This window comes from Quercus suber, unplaced genomic scaffold (genome assembly GCF_002906115.3).
Source record: "Quercus suber isolate HL8 unplaced genomic scaffold, Cork oak 2.0 scaffold_60, whole genome shotgun sequence".
NCBI classification, from domain to species: Eukaryota; Viridiplantae; Streptophyta; class Magnoliopsida; order Fagales; family Fagaceae; genus Quercus; species Quercus suber.
In genome coordinates, this window is record NW_027069525.1 from 874,661 (window position 1) to 901,734 (window position 27,074).

A 27,074-nucleotide genomic window follows, 5' to 3' on the forward strand; every position below is an offset into this window, starting at 1 on the left:
CCATGAATATCCCGAGACCAGAGCTTACTAACCAGCTGCAAAAGAGTAACTACTAAATCAAAACAAGTTGTGGCTGCGACAATAATTCCTTGGTAATAGTTTGGAAAATATACTGGCACTAAAAAATTGTGAACATTTCATTAGGCGTAACCGTGATAAGAACATACTTCTTTTTAGCCTTTCTTGTTCAACGTTGTAGTTCAAATTAAAAAGCCGTACATTCTTGTATAATAAATGAGATGTGCTTGCAAAAGATTGGCTAAATCAGGTTTATTGATCTACATTAGTACAAATTCAAAATTTGAGGAAACTATGGCTGATCATTGCAGTAATACACGTGAATTCCACAGCAAAATTTTCACATAATTTAATGTTTATACATAATAAATTAGCCATCAAATGGGCAAAGTACAAATAACTATGCTGGCTGGACGTAGGACCATGTACTACCAAAAACGAAAATGTCGCTCTCCCCTCCACCCAGAAGATAAAAATATTATCATTCTCATATACTCAAAGCCAGGGAGCACCTTTGTCCAGGATCTCATGAAAAAGTAAGCAAATAAAAAATTCAACCCTAAAACACAATGGAAGTAACATTATACACATTTGCAAATGGAATACATCTCTGAATTGGGCAAGATATATAACTGGTGAAATAAAAAGAATCCTATCCCAAAGCAACAGTACTCGCAATCACCAGAACTTGCAGAAGAACCCCAAATTCATCCACAAGCTGCAACCTCCTCTTCCAAGTTCCAACATATTTGATATTTCTCAGTCACAACTTGGATTTTGTATGGTGACTTGCAAAATAGTGAAATACAATGGCAGAGGCACACATGCAACATCAAAGGTCAGATGGTGAGGTCCTTAAATGTCTCTAGCTTTCCGTTTGATGCAAGGGAATCTCCAGTTTCACCACCTGAATGGTTTGCACTCCCATTTTCAGACCGTTTACATATCCGGTTGTATGCTGAGTTAGGTACAGCAGAGCTGAGGCTGCCCTCAAAGTATGTAGAGAAAGGGAAGTACTCCGCACAACGCACCTTCCATCCTACAACAAAAGAAGATTATGGTACCATGGACATAATTACCGTACCTGACCCCTATCAATCTGAACAAGAACATGATAGAAATTTTATCCGTTTATTGTTGTACTAAGTGCTAGTACCATGTCAAACACCATCCTTTGTTCTTCAAAAGACAATAGATTAAGACCAAATACAAGTAGGTAGCAGAAAATAATGTGAATGTCTATAATAAATAATGTGTATTGATCTGCAACGACTATGTGATTTAAAGAGAAAATACAAGACTTTGACAAGGTACTAACCTGCAAAGAAAGGCACATTTTAGGACTCAAACACGAGACCAAAAAATTTTATCTATAACCAACCATTAACTAAAGACTTAAAGACTGAAACCTATAACAAGTGTAAAAGAACCAACCATACATTCGATGGCATTGCATTACAGCATAAAAACAACAAAGGATTACAAGGTTTATCTTCCTACTGTTGTTGACCTTATAAGTGATGGCAAATCTTGAAGCTGAAATATTGGCAAAACAGAACATGCAAAGAATGCTAAAGTAATATGGACAATTTAGGAAATTCAAACCAAGTAAACATAATTTTGGAGAACCTAAATACACTATGATCACCAATATTACATATTTGCTTCAAAAAATATTATTTCTCATATACAGTCAACATGGAGGAGCATGGTACTTACTCAATGCAGCTTCATTGTCAACAAGGACCGTTCCTAGGAACTTGTGGACCGCAATACAGTCTTTGAGTTTCCATTCCCTGACTGGTCCAAGCGCTCCATTTCTATTATAATAATAACATGTAGAGGTTCAATGTGTAATCACTATTGAAGACACAAAAGGCAAAGGAATTAAATATTAAACAAAAAACAAAAACAAATTACTAAGGCGCATTACTTGGGTACTATGTTATTAGTTGATTCTTCGATTAATTTGATAGCCTCTGGCTTTTTATCAGGTTCCAAAACATAAAGCATTTCTGCAACAGCAGCTCTATGCATCAAAGAATCTGCAAGGAGAAAAAAAAAAAGAAGTGTGGGGTGGGGAGGTGTCATTACAATGCTGCAAATGTTGAGGTTCTCATACTGCACATTAGGTAAAGGTTGACTATGACCTTTATGTTGTTCAAGGAAAGTCCTGTTTCCCTCAATCAAAGATTTCTCATGCAGTTGACTACAGGAAAAGAATAAATAGACATTCAGTAGGCAATTTTAAAAGGATAAACAACATTATAGAGCAGCATTAAAATATTAAAAATAAAAACAATTTACAAGAGTACCTAATTGTTGGACGCTCTGCTTCTAAAACACTCCAAATGAGTTTCTCAGTATCAGTCACCGGAGCAGCCATCGATCCCACTTTATGGAAGAATTTAATCTACAGCATAACAAATTGCCAAAATAGCCAAATTGACATTTAAATTTTTTTTTTTTTTTTTATAAAACACAACTCACCCCCCCCCCCCCCACCCCAGAAAAACCCACAAACCACCACCACCAACACTGAGGCATAGGGTAGGAAATGCAGAAGATGATTGTGAACAAGTCAGTTGACTAATAGTAAAAGAAAGCTACAATACCAAGCTGCGATGTGAATCTGGGTGTTCAGCATCCAACCTTAGCAACTGCTTTAAAGCCTACAGGACAAAGAACAACAAATTACTTTACCATCATACATTAAAATGAAGCTGCAAGCATAAGTGTGATTGAGCTACAAGGTATGTAACAAAAACTATTCAGTTTTCTGGTGAACCATAATAAATAAATAGACAAATAAGAGAGAAATCCCATTAATATAGAACTTGCCTTTTGTCAAGACAAAAAATGTAGAAAGGTACTCAGTTTTCAATTACATATTGTAACTTGCAGACAACCTATGGGTGTTAATCTAAGTCTAACTCTTAGTTAACATTGTACAACCAACAAAGAAGATAATGACAATGAAAAAGGGTTTCAATGTTACAAATTTCAACATAAAACTACCTGAAAGGCCAGCAAAATTCTCTGCTTTCTCATATTTAATTCAAAAGAAAGCAAATGTGTCTCCAAGGAATTGGGCGAGTTCTTCTGAAGCAGCTTTAAGTACTTTGTAGCTTCCAGTAGTGGATCTTCAACCTAAATAAAACAATATTCACATGAGATACGCTGATATTTATCTTAGGATTTAAGAAAAACACTTTGTCCAGCAATCTAAAGATGTTTCTTAGCAGTCAGAAATATTAAAAAGGAAAGAAAAAGATAAGCCAACAGTAGGATTGCAAGAACCTGCAACAACTTTTCCCCATTAGGATCTGGATCTACAGGTTTGACATGTCGTTTTCCGGACTTAGAGGCAGCACCAACACTTGATTCTTCATGTTTTTCTTCTGCCTCCTAAAAGAAAGCAAAACATTAGTATGAAAACCATTTAAGCAGGAATAATTACCAGAAAGCACAGATAAATAGCAATACTTTCTTAGCTCGTGCTTCTGCCTTTCTCTGTTTTTGCCTCATTTTCTTTTTCTGAGAAGGAGGCAACTTTGACATTTCATCATCTTCATCTGCTGTTGACTTTGAAGGAGTATCATACAATTTTATATAGCACCTACAACAAAAGCACAACAACAAAGCCTTAGTCCCAAAACTTTGGGATGGACTATAGATCCGCATGAACAGACTGCTTTATATTATAAAAGCACCTGCACCTCAAAATCCAAAAACTCAAAATATGAAATGAGGACAACAATTAAAAGACTAGATGCACTACACTGCAAGTGAATGATGACAAACATAACAATAAACATCATAGCGTGTTTTACAAATGACTGATGCATATGTTTGGTGAAGAACCTATACAAAGTAAATTAATAATAAGTGAAACAGAGCAAAACAAAACCAGAGAATGCGTCATTTGATACAACAATATTTACAGTCTTTTAACAAGTAATAACAACAAAACTCATTCCTACCACCAAAAGTCATGACAAAACTGAAAGAGAAAAGTTGCCAGTATTTAAATATACAAAAGGAGATAAAGTACCATCTCAAAGGCAATGAGCAAAGCAATTGCATACAAAACAGAAAGAAAAGTTGTCAGAATTCAGATAAAAAAATGAAAGGCAACGAAGTCCATCTCAGAGGCAATGGGTATAGCAATGAAACATTACACAGTTGACACAAACATGAACATTAAAAAGCATTTTATCTGCCCAAGAAAACCAACGTGGTCAATACCGTACCATGCAGGCCACTAAATTGATACGAATACCCCACCTTGAAATATTCCAGATATGGAACCGGCTTTACCAAGGGTCTTTCAGGTGTTTTGGCTGGTACAAGAAGAAGAAAAAGTAAAAAGGGTTTATATAGCTTGCTATTTATATATGGGGCTTATAAAATATGTTGATTTTTAACTATGTTTTAAACATATAAATGTATACATAATCATAAAAATAACTGTAATCCTAAAACAGTACACCAGTATTAACCGGTTACAGAAATATTATGCTCCCCTAACCAAACTGAAACAGCCTCTAGTATGATATTGACAACTTTCCCATAAACTTCAAAGACGCACCAAATTAATGCAATGAGGTTCACCAGAAAAGTTTCAAATGCAAAGTGACGAACAGCAAAGCATGTCTCTAAGACTAGCATTTCATTGTCAATCATCGAAAATCTGATTTTCACACCAACAGAATGTTTCACCTGATAGCCCCAGCTGCTGCTTTGTGGAAATATGCATGAGAATGCAAACGATCTTGAAATCTGAGCATTTCCACATAGGTGCGCAGAGTCATTTTCCTCAAGCAATAAGAATGAAAGTCAAATTGATCTTCTGTAATATCAGCATAGTGCTTCTCCACAGATAAAAATTTCTTCAAGGCCCGTCCAAGATCACCTTGGCGGAAGTAACTTTCACCAGAAGCAAGTTCATACCTTCCAAAGATGAAAAATAACATATAGCACATTAAACATCTACAACCAAGATATCTATTTTACGCAATGAGCAATTTCAGCAAGAAAAAGAGGCGGACCACATGCACTGCATGTCATGAAGGTTGTTGTGTTGTTCCCCTTCTTTTGTGAACAATACAGCAGTTTTTTCTGCCAAAGCCACCTTCAAAAAAGCAGTTTCAATAAAGCAAATGCAGAATTATGCAAAAATACAAAGCTTATTGAATCAACAGAAGATGAAAGGAAGCTTCCAAACCTGATCAGCCTGTAGCATACGCTTGACGCAGTCACTGTTTATGTAACGATCAGCAAGATCCATACACCTAGCTTCATCAGCCAATGCAGCAGCTGCTGCCAAGTCGCCCGCATGCTTCAATATTCGACTCTGGTCAAAAGACAAGCAGAATTAGTATTTTTCAAGAACATCAAACTTACGAGCTTCCAAACTTCTCAAAGTTACTAAAATATTTAGAGAATTAAACAAAAACAAAAATCCGCAATAATGTTTATAATTGATGTTTTTCCCGTTTCACATCAAAGAAAACCATAAAGACAACAAAATCCCCCACAGGAGTAATCCTTGGGTACTTGCCTAACAACCACACCATTAAGGTAGGCACAATTCAAACCAACTGAGATGCTATTCAACTGATATTTTCAGGTATGCATTATTGACAGCCATATATTTGCCTAGTCATTCATATTTTCATAACCAAAATTTGAACTTAGAAAAAAAAAAAAGGGGGTGGTATTGGGGGGAGGGGATGACTTTAATTATTTGGATATTGCAGTAAAGGAAACTGAGAACTTAAACTAGAGAACAGAATGGCCAAGCACCAATAAATAAAATAGATACACAGCTACCCATAATGCAAAACCATGGAGGTTATTAATCAGAGAATGTATAAAATCAAAAGTTTGAAGAAGGAGAGTTTAAAATATACAAAGACCTTGACAGAGTACAGATCAATCACAGTTGGAGTGTGTTCGATAGCTTCATCAATTTTCGATAGAGAAATGTCATATTGACCCCGTCTGTCGTAGTGCTGTATGAACAGAAAATTTATAAGAAAATTTCCCAAAGAAAATAAATAAGGGTGTAAAAGAAAAGGTTGGAAAAAAAAAGAAAAAAAAAAGAAAAAAAAAAAAAAGAGCCAACAACCTGAGCCAATAGAAACAATGCCCACATAAGTGTTGAAGGGGGCTCCTTTTCAGTCCTGCAAGTAGTAAGACAAACATCAGTGGAGAGATAATTCAACATATACTTGATACCAAACCGATTCTCTAACTAGTTTGACATTCCAAATTCACTTTTCCCACATTAATGGTCCAACCCAAGTGAACTATTTTCCATGAGAGAATAATTGGCTGCTCTTATCAGTACTGGTAAAAGCACAGGGCCAATTAAAGTCAAAGGCCTCCTGGATCCTAGGGACAAAGTGCAAGGGCATGCCTAATTAAAGTAGAGCACACGTTTTTTTAAAATAATGTCACAAATTTGAAGGAAAAAAATTATTAATGGGCAATGAAACAATCAAGTGATCAAATAATCATGTAAATTGAAATATAACATTTTAAATAACTCCCTTGTGCTTTACATAATATATACAACCTTGGTATTTGACAAAATATATATATATATACAACCAGGGTACTTGGTAGCCATGACTATAATGAAGACATGAAGTACATGATTGAATCAAATAATACCCAATAAGGCAGAGGCCAAAAAGCACTAGGATTTAAAGGGCTGAAGTGGTTTCAACAAGGAAAAACTCCACAAAAAGGGGGGGGTGGTTATGGGTTTCAGTAACAAGCAGAAAAATTTAAGAGAAACAAAATTTTTTTTTTTTTTGATAAGTAAATAGAAACAAAATTTAAAAGATGAAGAAGAGGAGAACAAATGGGGTGTGGGTTCAGGACATAGCAGATCAGAGATAAAGTTTCGGGACAACTTATCAAAAAAAAAAAAAAAAAAAAAAAAAAAAAAAAAAACAAAAAGAAGAAGAAGAAGAAGAAGAAAAGGAAAGGGTTGTGCTTGTGGGAAACTATGGGGAGAAGGGTGTGAGAAAGAGAGAGAGGGATCCTGGGTTTTGGGAACTCATAGGAACAGTTGAAAAGAAAGGGAGGGGAGGGGGGATGCTTTTAAGCAAGAAGACCGGAGAGAAGAGAGAGAAGCATACATGGTAAACTAAAGATTAATCTTTGACTCAAGCTCCTTTGGTGAGACTGTGAGAGAGAGGGGTATGTGTGCTGTGTAGTGCAGAGTGACTTGGGTCTCAAATGGTATGCTCTAGAATTATTAAAGGTGGAGGGGTGGGCTTCAGTTTATAGTACCATACCATGAAATTGACTTTTATATAAATCTACTGGATTTGGTCATGCCAAAATCCATTGTTGATTTGCTTGCTGCTTGGCAAGGGCGCTTTGGAAAGCATAGAAACTGTATTATTTGGTGTATTTGGAGGGAGAGGAATGCTTGAAGTTTTGAAGACATCAAAAGAAACATACCGGATTTTAAACTGTTCTTTTTAAGAACTCTGTTGGATTGGATGTCCGCCAGGGACTGTATTTCCATATCTTCTATTTGTGATTTGATGGATATTTGTAATTTGAGGCTTTGGGTGACTCCTTTTTTGGGTTTTTAATAAAATCTTAATACTTACCAAATATACATACATATATATTATTTCCATATCTTCTAGTGATTCTCTCCCTATGTTCCTTAATTCCCTCCTTTGTTCTTTGTTCTTTGTTGGTTGTTGTTTGTTTTGTTGTTTTTTCATGTTTGTTTCCTTCTCTGTAATCTTTGTTCTGCCTTATGTTGTTTTCATGAGGTAGCTTCTTGAATATACATCTCTCTTACTTACCAAAAAAAAAAATATATATATATATATATATGGAAAAATATATATATAGTATTAATTTAGATGGCTACAAATCACATTTGGTGAATTTAAAAACAATTTTAAAAACAACACTGTTTGAGCAAATTGGAAAAACTCCCAACAGCGTGCCGCCTCACTTTGGAGGTGAAAAGAGCATGGGCTTGCCACTTTAAGCATGCTTTTACCAATATTAGCTCTTATTTCCCTAAAAGGGGGGGAAAAGGAATCAAAAGCCCAATATACACTAAAATGCAGAATCTGTTAATGGGTTCAACAATATTGTGGACAGCATCAGAATATTGTTTATTGTGTCAATATTTGAAATTTGGCATCTGTGCCACAGAAATTTGTTGACGTGTCTATTACAATACAACATGAGAGTGAAGAAAAGCATGTATTACCTCCCAGGGTATTGGCCAGTTGTCCTTAGTGAATGCTCCAACTCAAGTATAAGTTGCTCCAGAATATCTGCCTGGATAAGAGTGACAAGCAAAAAAATCTGGCTGAAACAATGTCCAACTGGAGCATCAAATTTTCTAAAACATTTAAATAGAATATCACTCTTATACTAGATGATCTTTAAGAGCAAAAATACCAACCTTGCCAGGGTGATCGTACAAAGGAGAGAGATCGGAGAACAATGAAGGAACTCCCTAAACACACCAAGAACAGTCATAACTTTAAACCCAATATTAGCAGACCAATAACAATGGCATAAGAAAGAACCATAAAAACCTTTGTTAGGAGAGGTCTAATATAATTTTCGGCTGCTTCTCGAAACCTGTTGCCTTGTAGAAAGTCAAGTGGTATTCTCTGAGGCCAGGGAAAAAAAGTAGGGATCAACCAAAGGAATATTTATATAATTCATTTTACATTAGAATGAACCAGCACATCATTGTTGTTAGAAGAATGGTGAAGCTATTAAGTTCATCGTTTCATATCAACTTGAGCTTTTAGGATGAGTTGAAGTTTATCGTGGTATTACAACAGGTGGTCTTAAATTCGAACCATGCATCCACTCCAGCTCCGATTAAAAATTAAAAATTCCACACATTGAACCCCCACTAAGTGAGGGAAAGCTTGGGCCCACACATAAAGTGTTAGAATAATGATTAACAGTGTGTTTGGATGGAAGGGGAGTACAGGGAAGGGGAAGGTAAAGAGCATGAAAATTTGGGAGGATTTAACAGACCTTGTTTACATTTCTTTAAAGGGAGAGAGGGAGGCCATAAATGTCAATTTATATGACCATTCCCCTCCCCTCTCCTCACCTTCCCCCTAAACATGTACTCCCTTCCTCCAAACACACTGTACATGATTAATTAAATTCACATTTTCTTATCAGCTAAAACTGTTGAGATAAATGGAAGTTTATCAATAATCATAGTGATGATGATGATAACAACAAAAAGAAGAATAAAACAAAAAATAAATATATTTAACACATTTTAAGTGGATGGAGGGGGAATTCAAACCCTAGATGTCTCTATTGGGAAAACCATCAGACACCATTTGACTTATAGGTCATTGGCTAAAAACAAACAATAACTTTGGTAATGAAAAAACAAAATCATGAAATCGTTGTAACAGAAAAGGTATTGAAAACATAAAACCAAGCATCTATCATATTCAATATAATACACAAATGCAAAAACACAAATGTGTGTGCGTGTTGAGACGCCGTCAGAATTTGAACCTACAAAAGTCAAAGCATCCACCATCATTGTTTAAACAATACAAGGATATCCATGCTACTTTTAAGGAAGATGTACAACCACCACTGTACACTGAAATGGCAATGCACTCTAAAGTCAAAAGAATATATATGGTTTTAAAACTTAGTGGATAAGAATTTTCAGCATAGCAATGAAAGACAAGAACTAGAAAAAGTGTAAATAAAACTGCAAACCTAGCAAGACATAATGTTTTCATTCTAAAAAGTGAAGATGTAAAAAAAAATCAATGAAATTGCTACCTTAACAGCAGATGACCACTTCTGTTGCTGCCCAAGAGATTTGTATAAGGCTTCTAATTGATCAATTTCATCAGCAGAAAACTGGTCATTTTCTGAATATAGCCCAACACATTTTTGTAGGCCTTCATAATATCTAACAGTGCAAAATAATAAAAATCAGTCCACACCAAAAAACTAGAAGTACAACGCAAGAAATCGCAAAGAGACATATAGTATGTATGTACACAGTAGGTAGAAGAGAGAGAGAGAGAGAACTCATAAGACAAGTTCCTCCCGCTAAAAATGCTAGAGTTACTCATTTTTTAACTGAAAGGACAAGTATTTTTGAAAAGTCAAAGGTAGCAATGATCAAGATATTATGCAAGAAAGCTTCATAAAACAGCCCAAAACAAACTATGATTCTGACAGACATAAGTGAAAAATATGTGTTCAACCCCCTTTTTTGCTTCTTTTCTTCTGCAGGTAACTAACAAAGTTCACAATGAAAATTGTTATGTAAATCAGGATATGAAAGTTATTGATCTATAGTTTCGTCTAAGATTTAAGAATGACCATGAAGTATACCCACCACTCTTACTATATAATTTCCACATACATAAGGTCAATAACCAATCTGACAACACTAAGGTACTCTATTAGGTGTAGAAAGCATGTGGAAGAAGACTTTTTACTAACGTTATAGAACCCTTGACATCCATAAGCTTGTGAGATCAATCTTGGTTTCTTTTAGTTGCTGTTTTGTATGTTTAAACTTAAAATGTTTTCTGTTTGTGATTTAAGTTTTATATGTAATAATCACATTACCACTGTATGATAAATTTAGAGCCACTAGATCATAATTTTAAAAACCGGAATGGACAAAGAACAGGAATAGAGAGTGCTTTCGTTGATTTGTGATCCAAGTATCCAATCAATGGTTGAACGAGAGACATTGTAAATAATTTAACTCATAATTATATCATAATATAATAAATGATAATAAACAACTTAATTCATAACTATTTATGAATACAATAAATAGAAGAGGTTCATAGTAAGTCAAAAAGTAAAAATATTTATTGAAAAAATATCCAAAAGAAATTAAAAAATTTTCAAGTATGTTTCACACCTTGTACATATCCACACAAAAAAAGTATGTTTAACACCTTGTATTAAAAAAGTAGAAACAACAAAGTAGAAATAAATAAATTAACATTACAATAATAATAATCCTTTTAAGTATATTCTAGTTGCAATATTTCTCCCTTCTTTCGATTATAAAATTAAAAATTTAAAAAAAAAAAATTGCAAATTCATATACCTAAATCGATACTGTTAATCAAGTCTTTAGATTTTATATGGTTCTACTTTTCTTTTCTTTTCTTTCCTAGGTATATCACCTGAAAATTTAGAAAAAAAAAAAATCAATGAAATTGCTACCTTAACAGCAGATGACCACTTCTGTTGCTGCCCAAGAGATTTGTATAAGGCTTCTAATTGATCAATTTCATCAGCAGAAAACTGGTCATTTTCTGAATATAGCCCAACACATTTTTGTAGGCCTTCATAATATCTAACAGTGCAAAATAATAAAAATCAGTCCACACCAAAAAACTAGAAGTACAACGCAAGAAATCGCAAAGAGACATATAGTATGTATGTACACAGTAGGTAGAAGAGAGAGAGAGAGAGAACTCATAAGACAAGTTCCTCCTGCTAAAAATGCTAGAGTTACTCATTTTTTAACTGAAAGGACAAGTATTTTTGAAAAGTCAAAGGTAGCAATGATCAAGATATTATGCAAGAAAGCTTCATAAAACAGCCCAAAACAAACTATGATTCTGACAGACATAAGTGAAAAATATGTGTTCAACCCCCTTTTTTGTTTCTTTTCTTCTGCAGGTAACTAACAAAGTTCACAATGAAAATTGTTATGTAAATCAGGATATGAAAGTTATTGATCTATAGTTTCGTCTAAGATTTAAGAATGACCATGAAGTATACCCACCACTCTTACTATATAATTTCCACATACATAAGGTCAATAACCAATCTGACAACACTAAGGTACTCTATTAGGTGTAGAAAGCATGTGGAAGAAGACTTTTTACTAACGTTATAGAACCCTTGACATCCATAAGCTTGTGAGATCAATCTTGGTTTCTTTTAGTTGCTGTTTTGTATGTTTAAACTTAAAATGTTTTCTGTTTGTGATTTAAGTTTTATATGTAATAATCACATTACCACTGTATGATAAATTTAGAGCCACTAGATCATAATTTTAAAAACCGGAATGTACAAAGAACAGGAATAGAGAGTGCTTTCGTTGATTTGTGATCCAAGTATCCAATCAATGGTTGAACGAGAGACATTGTAAATAATTTAACTCATAATTATATCATAATATAATAAATGATAATAAACAACTTAATTCATAACTATTTATGAATACAATAAATAGAAGAGGTTCATAGTAAGTCAAAAAGTAAAAATATTTATTGAAAAAATATCCAAAAGAAATTAAAAAATTTTCAAGTATGTTTCACACCTTGTACATATCCACACAAAAAAAGTATGTTTAACACCTTGTATTAAAAAAGTAGAAACAACAAAGTAGAAATAAATAAATTAACATTACAATAATAATAATCCTTTTAAGTATATTCTAGTTGCAATATTTCTCCCTTCTTTCGATTATAAAATTAAAAATTTAAAAAAAAAAAATTGCAAATTCATATACCTAAATCGATACTGTTAATCAAGTCTTTAGATTTTATATGGTTCTACTTTTCTTTTCTTTTCTTTCCTAGGTATATCACCTGAAAATTTAGAAATTTGTATGGAGGAGTTTCAGTACATTTTTACTTATCAGAAAACAGGAGTTTCAGTACGTTTAGAAAGAATCCAAGTTGTCAGACATGATGGTACATATATACTAAAAAACTTTGTTACATATGGTTTTCCACTCTATTTTAGCAAATATACACAATTAGTTAACACCTTATGGCTTTGAATTTTTTTGAAAAGTAATATTATTTATTCAAAAAAAAAGAAGATTACTTCATTAAATCATATAGGAAAACAACAGGAGTCCTGGAACTCCAAAATGGGATTACAATGAGTAAAACCCCAAGCACAAGACCAATTAAACGAGGTACAAAACAGCAAGAACTTCAATTGATCAAGGGGTCACTCCTTGTCTTCAAAAGTACGGCTATTCCTTTCCTTCCACACTATCTACATCAAACATAACGGAGTAGGATTCCAAACATCTGAAAAGTGCTTCCCAAACCAATTCCTTCATCCAAATTATATTTGCTACTGTTGACGGTATTTCCCACAGAACTCAAAATATCTTAAATACTCCTCCACAAAACATAAGCAACATCACAATGAAGCAATAAGTGATCCATCATTTCCCCATTACAACAACACATACAGCACCAGAAAACAAAGAAGAAACCCCTCATATGAAGATTATTATTAGTAAGAATCTTACACCAAGCTACTGTTCACACAAAGGACACACTCTTGGGAGCCTTAACACACCAAATACTCTTTGAAGGAAATGAATTAACAGCTGTTCCATGAATAGCCTTATATTAATATTTAAGATCGAACATTAAACTTACCACTCCCAACCAAACACCATCTCAACCTATCACCCCCCACCCCCAGGCATCTGGGAGTAGATTAAGCCTAGAAAGGAATTCACTGAACCCAACTCCCAATCGTGAAAGCCTCTATTAAAATGCAAAAATTAGAACGCAAGAACATTCAGGGTTGATAATATTGTAAATCTGAACGTAAAGGGGTGTATGGAGTTTAATCACTTACGAAAGATATCTATAAAGACTTACTTCTTGTCAATTATCATATAAATTTTCCAATATAAGACTTTTTACACATAAAGAATGAAAGACAAAGGGGTAGAGTGGCTCATTTATTAGTCAAAGACATTCATAATATCAACTTCTTTTTCCATGTGGGACTTGTTCTTCTCTGAGAAAGTCTTATTGAAAATCCCACACTGGAGAAATGAAAGTCTTACTGGTATTCCTCTATAAATACCACACTCCATCAAGAATTGTAATCATTGAATGTATGGGCAAGTTTTTTTTTTTTTTTTTTTTTTTTTTTTTTTTTTGGATAGGTAATCAGAAAACTATTATTAAAGAGAAGAAAATGAGAAGTATAAGTCGTTCATGATAATGAACAATAAGAAAAAATAGAACAAACAGCACAACAAAAAGAGTAATCAGGAATCTAAGCTAAGGGAAAACATACACTCAGAGAGAGAAGAACAATCAGTAAAACCCCAACAACGAGACCACTCCAAAAGACTACGTTGGCATAAAACCTTTAACTCATCCAACGTCTTCTCATTATCCTCAAAGGAACGACGATTTCGTTCCAACCACACAATCCACATCAAGCACCCTGGAACCAAATTCCAAATGTCCGAATTATGCTTCCCAAGCCATTAATGCCAACAAGATAACAAACCCGCCACTGAACTTGGCATAACCCAATGAATACCAAAAGCCTGAAGCATAAAAGTCCATAAGGAATGAGCAACAAGACAATGAAGAAGAAGGTGGTCTACCGACTCTCCATCACAGCAACACAAACAACACCCGTAGCCAACGGGCGACCCCTAAGCATTAGATTATCCAAAGTGAGGATCTGACCATGTGCAGCTGTCCACAAAAAGAACGCCACTCGCCTAGGAATCTTTGGTTTCCAAACACCCTTCCAAGGAAACAAAGAATTCGAAGCACCCTGTATGGGCAAGTTTTTTAATGGGCTTAACATTCTTTTGTTGCTTGGCCATTTACTCCTTTATTAAAGAAGTACTGCATGTAAAGGGTAAGTTAAAAAACTTTTCAACAATTATTAAAAAAATTTCAAAATCATTCAACTGGTTCCTGTTCCAAGTTTTGACCAGCTTTTTTACTTTTCTGGTTTTTGAATGTGGACTGGAACGGGATATGTCCCATTTCACACTTGAACTGAGGAGTCAGACCAGCTGGTCAGGTCCAGTTCTTAAAACTATGCATTATATTTCTAAATTAGTGATTGCAATTGTGACTTTGCCACTGCAACATTCTGCTATCTAATTTAAGGCTTTCAAAAGTTGTAACAGCAGTTTTTTTTTAATAAGTATAAAATGAAATTTCAAACAAATGTATGACTTTTTTCTCTCCTTTGTTTTAGGAAAGTAGTGGGTGTTCTTGCTAATTGATATCCCTTCACAAGCTCTTGTTCTCTACATCAAACCATGTGGATTGCATCAAAAGGCCCAGGACTAACACCAACTACAAATTTTAATCTCCAAAAGAATGAACTGCATAATGAGCACATTGCATCTTTCAGGAGAAGTATTACTTCGCAGTTTTCTTTTTTTTTTTTTTGATAGGTAATAAGAGTATTATTAAACACATTGAAAAATAGAACAAAGCAAATACAAGGTGTTCATGATGGTGAACACAAGGAAATGCAACCAACAAACAAACAGCAACAAACAAGAAGAAAAAACTTAAAGAGCAATACTAAGAGAAGAAATAAACTCCAAAACAGTGGAGCAATCTGAGAAGCCTCAACATCTAGACCAATCAAATAAAGTTTTTTGGCATAGAGCTTATAATTGAGCCAAGGATTTCTCAGTATCCTCAAAAGAGCGCCGATTTCTTTCCGTCCAAACAATCCACATCAAACAGCCGGGAACCATGTTCCAAATGTCAGAATTAAATTTACCCAGCCAATAACTCCAACAATACACCAAGCTTTCCACAAAGCCTGGCATGACCCATTGGGTCCCAAAGAACTGAAGCATATAAACCCACAGAGAGTGAGCTACAGGACAATGGAGGAGGAGATGATCCACAGTTTCCTCATTCCTATGGCACATACAACACTGATTCACCAAAAAGCGCCCCCTAAGCCTGAGATTATCCAATGTAAGGATTTGCCCATAAACCGCTGTCCACACAAAAAATGCCATCCTCTTAGGGATCTTAGCTTTCCAAACACCCTTCTTACTTCGCAGTTTTCTACTAAAGAAAATCTTCAACAACCACAATGCTTTCCCTTAATAAGATTTAAGAAGCACAAGAGAGAGAGAGGGAGAGACTAGGAAACATGATGGCTAAATAGAAAATAATACATCTTAATCAAAAAATATTATTGTCAAATGTACATGGATCATAAATAAGCATATGTAGGCTACAAAAAACAACAATTCACTAACACTAGAAACAACAACCAACATAATGAGCCACTTTCAATGCTCATCCCCCTATTGGTCCTGTTTGGTACAACCTAATTTTCAGCTTTTCGAAAATGAGGTAGTTTGTAAAAGCTTTACCTTAAAAAAAGTGAAGTTTAAAACAGATGTACTTTGAAAAAAGTGTAATTTCATTACACATTACCAAACAGGCAATCAAAAGAAACTGATAAGAAAATTGATTTTTTTCAATCAAATGAACTCAACCAGATAGATTCTGCTTTCAATTTTAAGATTTAAAGTGTCTATAGAAGTACCTATAATTGTCAGGATTCATGGAAAGTAATGCCTGGTACAATTTTTCAGCTTCTTCCAGGCGACCAAGCTTCACCAGAAGAGAAACCTCTTGCTCTTTATAAACCAATTTATCAACCTAGAAAGCCATGTGCGAGGATTAATGTTTGGTATCTGATGCTTCAAATATTCAACAATTAAAGTTAATAATGTAATAATATCCTCGCAACACATATAACAATACTCACAATTTTAAACTCTTTCTTGTGCAACTCTTCAAGTGCTCTCTCAAGAAAACCACATTCCTCTAACAAAGAAATCTGGACAAACAATTTATATAAATATAACCATCAAACATATAATGTAGCATTTTTTATGTAAAGAGTCATATCCATATTAAGCTAAGCATTCATGCCTGAAAAAGTAAGAGTAACAACCAAAGAGTTTATGCAAAAAGAGTTAATAAAAACTTGTATATTGCTTGATATGTATCTGACTTGGGCAATTGCCCCATCTGTCCAGATGACAAGATGGTTCCTTAGATATGAGAATATGCTGGCACGATCAGTATCAGGAAGCTGTACTTCACAGAGATTTATATTAGCATAAGAATAAAATATTACCTTGCACCAACAGGGTTTTTCCCTTTGTTTTTTCTACTGCTTGAAAATATATCATGTTGCACTGTAATTTTTTTGATAAGTATGTTGCACTGTAATTTTTTTTCTGATACTAGTATGCCAATATGAAATGAGTTAAACCTACACGCTTACCCCATTTTCCACTTTTTTGCCCAATATTCGTACTGTATTTTAGAAGCTATATGGCAATTTATCAGTCTTCCTAAAGAATCTAAGAATGAATTGTCAATCAAAGTTCTGTTTTCTATATAAGTAACCATGCAGGTCAACAAAAAATTGAACCTCATGCTTCCAAAATAAAATGAAGACCCTATCAACTATCCGTAGAATTTATGCTTCTTAATTTTTACCAAAACGTATCAATTAATCTTGAACAAACTGTTCCAGAATAATGGATATCTAAATTACTTAAAATTTCAAAAAAAGGACATAAACCATTTTGTTCAGGAGAAAGGGATGCATGCAAAGAGATTACAGAAACTAGAAGTGCAACATACATTTGGGTGTGGTGCTCATACGCTTACTGAATGGGGTTTAGCGAGAAGTGGAGATGAAGAAGTTGGAATGCAAAACTTTATCTATTGTGTAGAATGGTGGTGAGAAGTGGAGTTGGTCTCATGCATGTATTTCTAGTTTTCTACAGTCCATTTCTAAGTTCTATAAAACTGTTCCCCTTCTAGCTTTTTTAGCACCCCTTGACAGTTACAACAAGGTGACCCGTTATCCCCACTGCTCTTTATACTAGTTATGTATTTGTTGCATCATGCTGAAGAAAACTGCGGAGGGGGGTTTATTACAGGATTCCAGGCAGGACCTGCTGTCAAGGGGCTAAGTATCTCCCATCTCTTATTTTCTGATGATACCATTTTATTTTGTGATGTGAATACTAAACAAATTCTTTATATCAGAATGGTGATGAATTGCTTTGAAGCTGTTACAGATTTTAAAGTTAGCCTAGGCAAGACTGAAGTGGTACCTATAGGTAATGTGGGAACATAATTAGCAGATATACTATGCTGTAAATTGGGAACCTGCTGATGAATTACCTGGTAATGCCATTGGGTCCCCATCCCCCCTTTAAGGCACATTCTGTGTTGAATCCTATCTTAGAGAAGGGACTGTAGACAGCCTCGTTGGAAGAGATTACTTTGCCAAAGGGAGGGAGGCTAAAATTGTTGAAGAGTACACTTTCAAGCTTACCGACATATTATCTATCTTTATTAACTATTTTCACGTTTGTGGCAAATACACTAGAGAGAATACATAGAAATTTCTTGTGGGTGCCTCAGAAGAGTAGTCCAAATGCTCTTTGGTGGCGTGGAATTTTGTTTGTTCACCCATTGCTGAAGGTCACTTGGGGTTAGGAAAATTGGGAGCTTTAATCATGCCTTATGGGGAAATGGTCATGGTTCTTTGCAAATGAAGATTCACACTTATGGCAGCAGGCGATAGCTTTTATGTATGGGGGGGAGGGGGTGGCTGGAGTTCAAAACCAAGTAGAGGGACTCATAAGTGTAAGCGTAGTATCCAATCTGGTTCTTTCCTTTCATAATGGGGCCGTCAATGAAGGGGATGACACACAAGTAAGGATCTAACACGATAAATGGAGTGTGCACCATTTTCTAAAAGAGTGGATTTGTACCCTAACTTGTAAATGTGCTCAGTTGACAAAGATGCCGCAGTTATATTTAGACTTGCCTAGCCAGAGGGGTACAATAGGATGCTCATTCCTATTATAATGTTGTCTGAGGTACCAATGCTATTCCATTCCCTTGGAAGAGAACTTAGTGTGTTAAGGCCCCAAAGAGGGTGTCTTTCAGAGCCTTCCCAAAAGAGGTCTCTTTAGTTGGCTAGTGCTGTATGTACCAGTGCAAGGGGGAAACAATGGACCATTTACTACTCCATTGTGATGTTGCAAATATTTTGTGAGGCATAGGTGTTTGGGAATCATCGAGTGTTGCAAAATCAATAGCAAAACTGTGATTTGGATGGAGGATTTGGTTTGAAAGTCACTTTTCAAATGTTTGGAATCTTATTCTGCTATGTTTGATGTTGATATTGAGGGAAGGTAAAATCCGCACTTTTGAAGATACAAAGAGCAACAGATCAGTTGGAATCCTCGTTGATTCGAACTTTATTTAATTGGTCTTGGGCGTGGGATTTTACACATGAAAACTCCATTCTCAAGTTCAAATATTCACTTCACTTTTGTGTAAATTCTTTGTAACTTTTTTAAGTTACTTTGTGTTCTTAATCGTGAACATGAAGTAATCTTCTCTCTAAATAAAATACCATTACTTATTAAAAATGTATATGAAAAATATACATGAGACATAAAAGGTCAAACCAATGAACTGAATTTGTGATTGCAATGTTTTTGAAAATAATGTCACTAAGAAACAGCTTCAAGGTCACTGGACATACACTTTCAAGAAAACATTCTTACTTCTCAACAAAAGGCACTAGGCACTAGGAGTATTCAGCATAGGTTTATAGAATAATAATAATAAATAATAAAGATAATGATCATCATCATCATCATTAAATAATAGCAAACCACTATATGTACAAGTCTAAATCAGGAAGCAGGCATCAAAAAAGTGAAAAAGGAAATCTAAACATATGAGCACAAGACCAAATGGCACCTCCTCTCCCTTGTAAGAGTAAGGTGAAGGGTTCAAGAACCACCAGGTGCCTATGTAGTTACCAATAAATAATGTGTGTCATAAGCAATCATACCTTGTACAAGAGCATTTCCCCATGCTCACAACGTTCATTGTCTGGAGGATAATCGTCTTCTAGCGTCCCTTCGTATGCTTCTAGAATTTCAACTGCTTTTGACGCACTGATACATAAACAAAAAATGTTTGTTTAGGGTATTCAATCAATCCAGGACCTAAAATATCAGTTCATAGAACTGGAGCACAAAAAAAAAATTCATGGATCACAGGTGTGTAAATCCAGGAGTTACAAAGGTGAAATAACTTGATCAAACTTCTTCTATCAAAGGCTTAAAAAAATAAAGATAAATTAGCTACCAACAATACAACAAGCCCAACTGGGTATCTAATCAGCATAGTTGCCAAAAGAAATCATCCCCATAAATAAAGAATTCTCCGGGTTCAATCCCGTGTAGCATGTATGTTGCATTTACCTATCAAAAGAAAGTTAATAAGGAACCATCAATATAACAAAAGAAAGGAGAGAAAAGCTGGCATTCCTCAATAAAATTCTCCTTAAGATTCTTGTGCCAGATAAATGAGCACCCTATCAAAGAAGAGTTTGCTACATGCAGCATTATCATCCAGGCATCCACATGTGGAAAAATTTGTTCAGATTTCTTTTGAGTGAGTTCAAGCAGTCAATCCTTTAATTACATTCTCACTACATTTAAATCACATTGATAAATGTCATGTCTGCATGGATTTAATGACAAATTGGATATGTACACTCTCCTCTGTCGACAGATTTATTGATATGTGCCACAGCTGATTATGTTACACTGAGCAGATAAAGCAAATTTTAAAAGGAAAAGCATGAGAAAGCAGCGGAAGAGAAATATGTGGTCACAGAAATTCCAATTCAAGACATTAAACAACTTGAATAGATATCAGCTATACTGTAAATAGATGAGGATACATACAATGAAATTGATGCTACCACAATGAAGGGAAGCTGATTCTGATTTAATGAATTAAAGATCATATTCAACACACGCAAATCAACTAATATTAAGTAGTTATCATTAAATTACGGTAACCACCATTTTGGTGGAACAGTAGAAGATAATAAGAACTCATAATGTAATACTATTAACAGGCATAAGAATGAAAAACTGTACAAAATGATGGGCAACAGAAAATTGCAAATCCAAGGATCGAATCATACTTTGAGTTTAAATGATGGGCAACAGAAAATCCAATCCAATTCATGCGATGATTTGGTTTCAGAGACAGAAGTTTCTGTCTTGTCTCAACAAAACCTGCCAAATCCCGCATCTGTGCCTGTAACATGAAAGGTAAATAACATCATTAGCAAAAACAAAACGAAATGGAAAATCCTAAAAACCACAAAAAGACTAGAGAAAAAGGAAGAGACAAACAAGCTTTTTTATTGGTAAGTTATACATACACTGTAAGTATTGAACCTACGACCGCACACTCCTTGCTCTTACAAAGTGAGGACATGTCATTTGAGCTAGAGCTCATTGGCACCAAAAAATATTGACAAAATCTAAAGGCCATTGCTATGATAAGAACAAACTATAATGAACAACCATCCAACTCAAATATGCATCTAAAGGTCATCCCCCACCCCCCCCCACCCCCCCCCCCCCAAAAGGCGAGTGTGGCAATGTGACTCTACATACATTGTTCAATTTGTATCCAAAAAAATTTTAAGCAAGCTCTATCTGTGATTCAAATGGAAAGACTTATTAGTTACATAATATGGTTACTTGAATTGGGGTTTCTTCTTTATGAAATCAAGCATCTAAAAGGCCAGATTAATATTCAAGAAAAATTCTTCAGAGGTGCTTCAGGGAGACTAGAGATGCATTGTTTTTGTCACACCTAATGTCAGCTAAGGAATTTTTTAAATTTTAACAGGTATTTTCACTATGATTAACTCTAAGAAGAATTTGCAATAAATGATGATAATATTGAGTTTAAAAGGACCATGAGAGGTACAGGCGTGCAGGCAGAGAATATGCCCCAGAGCCTCAACAATATATTTTGACAGCCAAATGCCGTGACTCACAAATAACAATTTGAAAGAAGCAAACCACAAACGCCAGCATTAGTAACAAGACTAGTAAAAAAGTCACTACCAATAGAATTTCCTTCCACTCTGTTGCAGATATCAAGCAGCGTCCACAAATTTAATACAATTTGAAGACTGTCATGTCCTATGCCAGTTTCAAACACTTATAGCCATCACAGTCCTTGGTATGGTCATTAAAAGTAAAAGACTAGCATAGAGATGTTTTCCAAATTAATCTGCAGCAAGCTATCCTTCACCCATAAGAACAGGATGGAGAGTGAGACCGTGGGCTCGTAGTTGCATACTTACCAATTTAAGAATAATAATACTAATAGTTATTAATTATTATTATAATTATTCACTAATCATAATCATCAAAGAAGAGATCAGCATTTAACAAATACCTGTAAGAGTGACAGGTCCCTAAGTATCTCAATATTTTCCGGATCTATCCTCAGTGCATTTCGGTAGCATTTAATTGCCTCCCTGTATTCTCTGTCTGACCGGTAAAGGAGACCATATACATGCCAACAAACATGACTTTTGAGGTCATTCTGCACCAATATAGGCATTTAAGCCCAACATTACATTATACAACAATGGTTTCTGAAATTAAAGCTGTTTTAGTTAGAAAATAGTCTGAGACAACATCCCCCTACCTTTAACCCTTGCCGGACAAGTTCATACGCTTCAGTTTTACGGTCCATGCAATTTAATGTCAGACCCTTCATAGCTAAAGTTTCTGGAAACCATGAGGCAAACAGGAAACATAAATGAATAGACATAAAAATACAAATTAAGAAAAAATATAAATGAAAATCAAACTATGAAAGGATGGGGATAACAACCCCCCTCCCAAAGAAAAAAAAGAACAAGGATCAACATAGTAAATGAACATTTGGCAACTGTGCATATAAATCTGTAACTACAATGCTTTTTTAGTAGTAAAATTACCAGGATTTTATGCTACTTGTGCTTCTTTTCTTGATAAATTGAACTCTAATTTTAAGTTTGAATTTAAAACAAATAGAAAACCGGGTCAAGGAAGCATTGGTAAGCCAAGAAATTAGTTTCCTGCAGTTTGTGAAGTAAGGATTCGGTTTGCTAAAAGAGTTTATCCTCACACAAGTTCAGGTACTTCCATTACCCAAAAATTTTCTTACAGGTGATTACACACACCCACGTTCTTACAACCTCACCTTTCACCATGCTCTTAAAAGGGATGGAGTTGCCATTTGAGCAGTTCATCAGCACTTCCATTCTCCAACACAGATCATGAAATTTAAAATTATTTTTAAAAAAGAAAATTAATGTCCTTTCTCACTTGCACTTGTCAAGTGTTCTTTTATGCTCAGCTTGCTCCCTCAGGAGGTTGATTCAACAGCCACTAAATAAATTGCATAGCTTTTCAGGCTCTTCATATATTATTCACTTTCAATGTTTTTCTTAGTACCCTTAATTCTCATAATAATTTGCACTTGAGGAAATGCATTTCTATGTTGTGCCTGATTGTCCCATTTTGTGAATTTTCACAGAGAAAATACCACATAGAAAACATGTGAATTCTGACAGTAAGGCTAAAACTAATGAATATGTCCAGACAATAAAGAAAATAGACAACAAAAATACTTTGTGCACGTTTGGTATTGCCATAGGCAGTAGAGCTTTGGTTACACAATAAAGAGATTTAACTGAAAAGAAGCTTTTAACTTTAAAAGAGCTTCAGAATTTTGACCGTTCATGACAAATAATAGTGAGTTGTGCTTTAAAATTCTGGATTTATAAAGCATGAACAAAGAATTGTAGAGCTTTTTTCCTAAGAGATCCAAATATTTCAACTTTTTTTTATAAATAACTACAAAACATCTTTACGGGGGTTCAAAGCTCTTTTCAGTGAGGCTAACAGGTGCCCAATTCATTTCCCCAAAAATAGCTTTAGAGCTCTTAAATGAGACGTACCTCCATGTTCTGGAAACCTTTTCAATATGGCATCAGCTGCCTTCAGCCCTTTCTTATATTGTTTAGTTTCATATGATTTCTGCATAGCAAAATGAAGATTCAATTAACAATCACAAAACATCTACGTTCTAAAATGCGTACAACGATAAAAATAAAAATAAAAAATTGCCTAAGTAATACATACATATGGCCCTACATAGATACATGTCTACAAAGTATGCAGTGCCATAGTTGTACAGCTTCAAAAACTGATTGCCATTATCCACACATCCAATGGCATATGAAAAGAAAATGAAACTCAAACATGTAGACTTTGTATTCATTTCAAAACTATCCAATCCCACCAGAATTAAATCATTTTTTCACAATCACAGAAAACCCAGTTGACCAAATCACTCATATTTCCCAGCAAAAAGCAAAATCAGCGGAATAACCAAAAACCCAAATTTCCATCTTTGTATTTCCACTACTAAACTGAACTTCTTAATCCAACCCAGTTAACAAAATCTTCCATTTTCCTCCGAAAATAAATAAAACAAAGCATAAACACACAAAAAACCCAGTATTCCCTTTCAGATTCAGAGCACAAATAGATAAAGCTAAACAGAATTAAAATACCCAAAAAAAAAAGAGAGAATCTAGGGTTTTAGGGGGAAACAAGGAAAGAGAAAGTGAATGAAGTTCGATCGTGTTGTGGTGAATAAGACAGAACGAGATTAAAGGAAAGAGATTGAAACAAAGAGAGAGAGAGAGAGAGAGAGAGAGAGAGAGAGAGAGAGAGTAAAGGGAATCGGAAGCTTACAACAATGAGCTTGAAGAGGTTTGCCTCTTTTGGAGGCAGCGAAGCACCCATTGTTTCTCACAGCAAGCGAGCAAGAACCAGAGAGAGACAGAGACAGAGACAGAGAGAGACAGAGAATTGGAAGAGTAGGGGTTTTGTCTTGTTTAATAGTTATAACTTAGTAAAGGGCTGCGGTGTGAGATAGATTGTGAGAGAGAGAGAGAGAGAGCGAAAGAAAGAAAGTGGTGGCGTCTATCTGCTGCAACCTCAACCCTACTATACGAACAAGGAGGAAAGGATTGAGAAAATAATACCATGACAATTTTATTTTATTTTTTTTTATAATAAAACTGTAATAAAAATTTAAAAATACCAAGATCCATTGCTTCCAACTTGCTCTTTTTTCACTTTTTTTTTCTTTTATTTATTCTTTGAGGGATTTTCTTTTTCTTTTTTTTAATACTTAATTGGTCCTAAAATTGTAAAAGTCAAAATCGTTTTTAGTTCTCAAAAAATTATAGATGTGTCGAATTAGTCATTTCGTAGTCTTATTGTTAGGACTCTTTATGAGTGAACGCCGGTTGAATTTTGCAACATATATAAAAATTATAATGGTGATATTACTTAAGGGACTAAGTGTCCGTTTGGATACCACTTATTTTGCTAAAAACTGAAAAAACTGTAGTAAAATAATTTTTAAATGTGTTAATAGTATTGTAGGACCCATTTTTAATAAAAGTTTCGTTGAAAAAAGAGGTTTGTGGGTCTCGTAAACAGTGCACGGACCCACTGAACAGTCACGTTCCAGTGAAAAATTTGGACGTTCAAAGAGATAGTGGGTCTCGTGCACAATGCACGGAACCCACTAACAAACACATTCCCACGTGAAATGTGCTTCTCAATAAAAATAAAAAAGGAAAACGCAAACGCAAACGCAGCACGACCAAAAACGCAATCCAAATGCATACTAAGTGTCCGTTTGAATAGCTTAATTTTTGTCAACTTATTTTACTATTCAGTTTATTATTGTTACTATTTATGAACCCCACTGCACTTTTTAGTACTATTCATGGCACTTTACTATTTCAACTAACTTTTACTTTTATCTATAATACTTTCAGCAAAAAGTTTTTAATTTCAACAAAATAAGCAGATCCAAAATAAACCATAAATTACACATGGTACAAATTTTAGAGACTTAAAATATGATATTTTTCTCTTTTATTTTGTAATTGAAATAGTCAATTACAAAATAAGAGTTTACACTAAAAATTTATTGGTGAAGTCTTTAATGGTTATATAAGAGATCTAGAGTTCAATCCCTACCTACATAAAAAATTAATTGATATCTTGATTTAATGATAAAATAACTATCATCAGAGCAGACACTACAGGTTGAAATCCTCTCAAAGAAATAGTCAATTATAATAAATATATTAAAATAGTTGTTTTGTAGTCTTATCGTTTTAAAGGAACGCCACTAAGTTCTATTGAATTTTGTCATGTAAACAACAAGAATAATAGTGATATTACATAATGGAATGACTAATTATATGTTTACAATTTAAAAAAAAAAAATTAAAATTATGGGGGAAAAAACCCAACCTTACGTAGTGAGCTTAGGACCCTATTTGAAGATTACTGTGTATCCGAAGAGAAGGAACCGGCTGAGATGAATCCATCTAGAAGAAGGATACTTGGAAACAAAGGAGGAATACAATCCGAAGAGGTAGTTAGCGGTCCGAAGAGTTCTTACTCCTCAGATACGAATAGTCTTGATTAATCAAACGTGTGGAAGGTCCGAATGATCTTCCTAGCAACCACAATGATAAAGATAAGGTCTGAGTATGTCTAGAGACGATAAGAATGAAGAAATATCTAAAGGAAAAGCTGCTACCAATGTATTAAATGCACTGCAACAACTTTTCTGGCCGCATTTATGTGGAGAAGACCCCTGAACAATGTAACCTCAGCTACCGCCACTCACAAAAAGCTAAAGAAGATACATGACATGACATACAGTCAAGTAGGTACCTAAATGAGGAACAAGTAGACGATGGGGATGATGGGGAATGATGCTATATAAAGAAGAAGGGCTCTTGATAAAAGGGGAGAGGAAGATAAACGAGAGAAAAAAAAAAAAAAAAAGGTTTTACTGTAGCCCTAAGAACTTTAATCATTATTCAATTTATCATAAGCCTTTTCGGACTTCAACTTATTTCATCTTTACGTGTATCCTTATGTGGGTTTATACTTAGATGTTGTGATTAACCGTTGTGAATTTCACAGTCGACCTAGCTCTATCACCCATGCTCTACAAATTTATTGTTTTGGGCTTGGGCCACAAATCCTAACCCTACAATTGGCGCCGTCTGTGGGAAAAGCTTGAGCAGAAGTGGAACCAGGGCAATAACCAGCAGAATCTGGGGCATCCTAACACATAGACCCTTTTCTCCATTTGGAGCAGAGATAAGATCGTGAAGGCAGCGTGCATACTACGCACCCTGAGCGAAATCAACCGCATGGAGGAAGTCACGTGTTTCATGCAGAGAAGAACAACATGCAACTAGAAATTGAGAGG

General features: G+C 34.8%; 1 protein-coding gene across 1 annotated transcript; it reads right to left on the reverse strand.

Annotated features, from left to right (window-relative positions):
- Positions 1 to 300: 300 nt before the first annotated feature.
- Positions 301 to 24,779, reverse strand: LOC112013232 (N-terminal acetyltransferase A complex auxiliary subunit NAA15). Its single transcript, XM_065772530.1, has 26 exons — positions 24,515 to 24,779; positions 23,713 to 23,791; positions 22,413 to 22,495; positions 22,158 to 22,307; positions 20,881 to 20,996; positions 19,732 to 19,837; positions 16,600 to 16,671; positions 16,375 to 16,490; positions 11,272 to 11,404; positions 8,613 to 8,690; positions 8,477 to 8,530; positions 8,279 to 8,349; positions 6,152 to 6,206; positions 5,940 to 6,035; positions 5,246 to 5,374; positions 5,070 to 5,152; positions 4,741 to 4,971; positions 3,505 to 3,637; positions 3,319 to 3,426; positions 3,037 to 3,168; positions 2,634 to 2,690; positions 2,334 to 2,431; positions 2,169 to 2,227; positions 1,952 to 2,063; positions 1,738 to 1,838; positions 301 to 1,057 (listed from the first exon to the last, which is right to left on the reverse strand). Exons 1-26 carry the CDS (start codon positions 24,563 to 24,565, stop codon positions 858 to 860), a joined length of 2,703 nt encoding a protein of 900 aa, XP_065628602.1. The 5' UTR covers positions 24,566 to 24,779; the 3' UTR covers positions 301 to 857.
- Between the last annotated feature and the right edge of the window lie 2,295 nt (positions 24,780 to 27,074).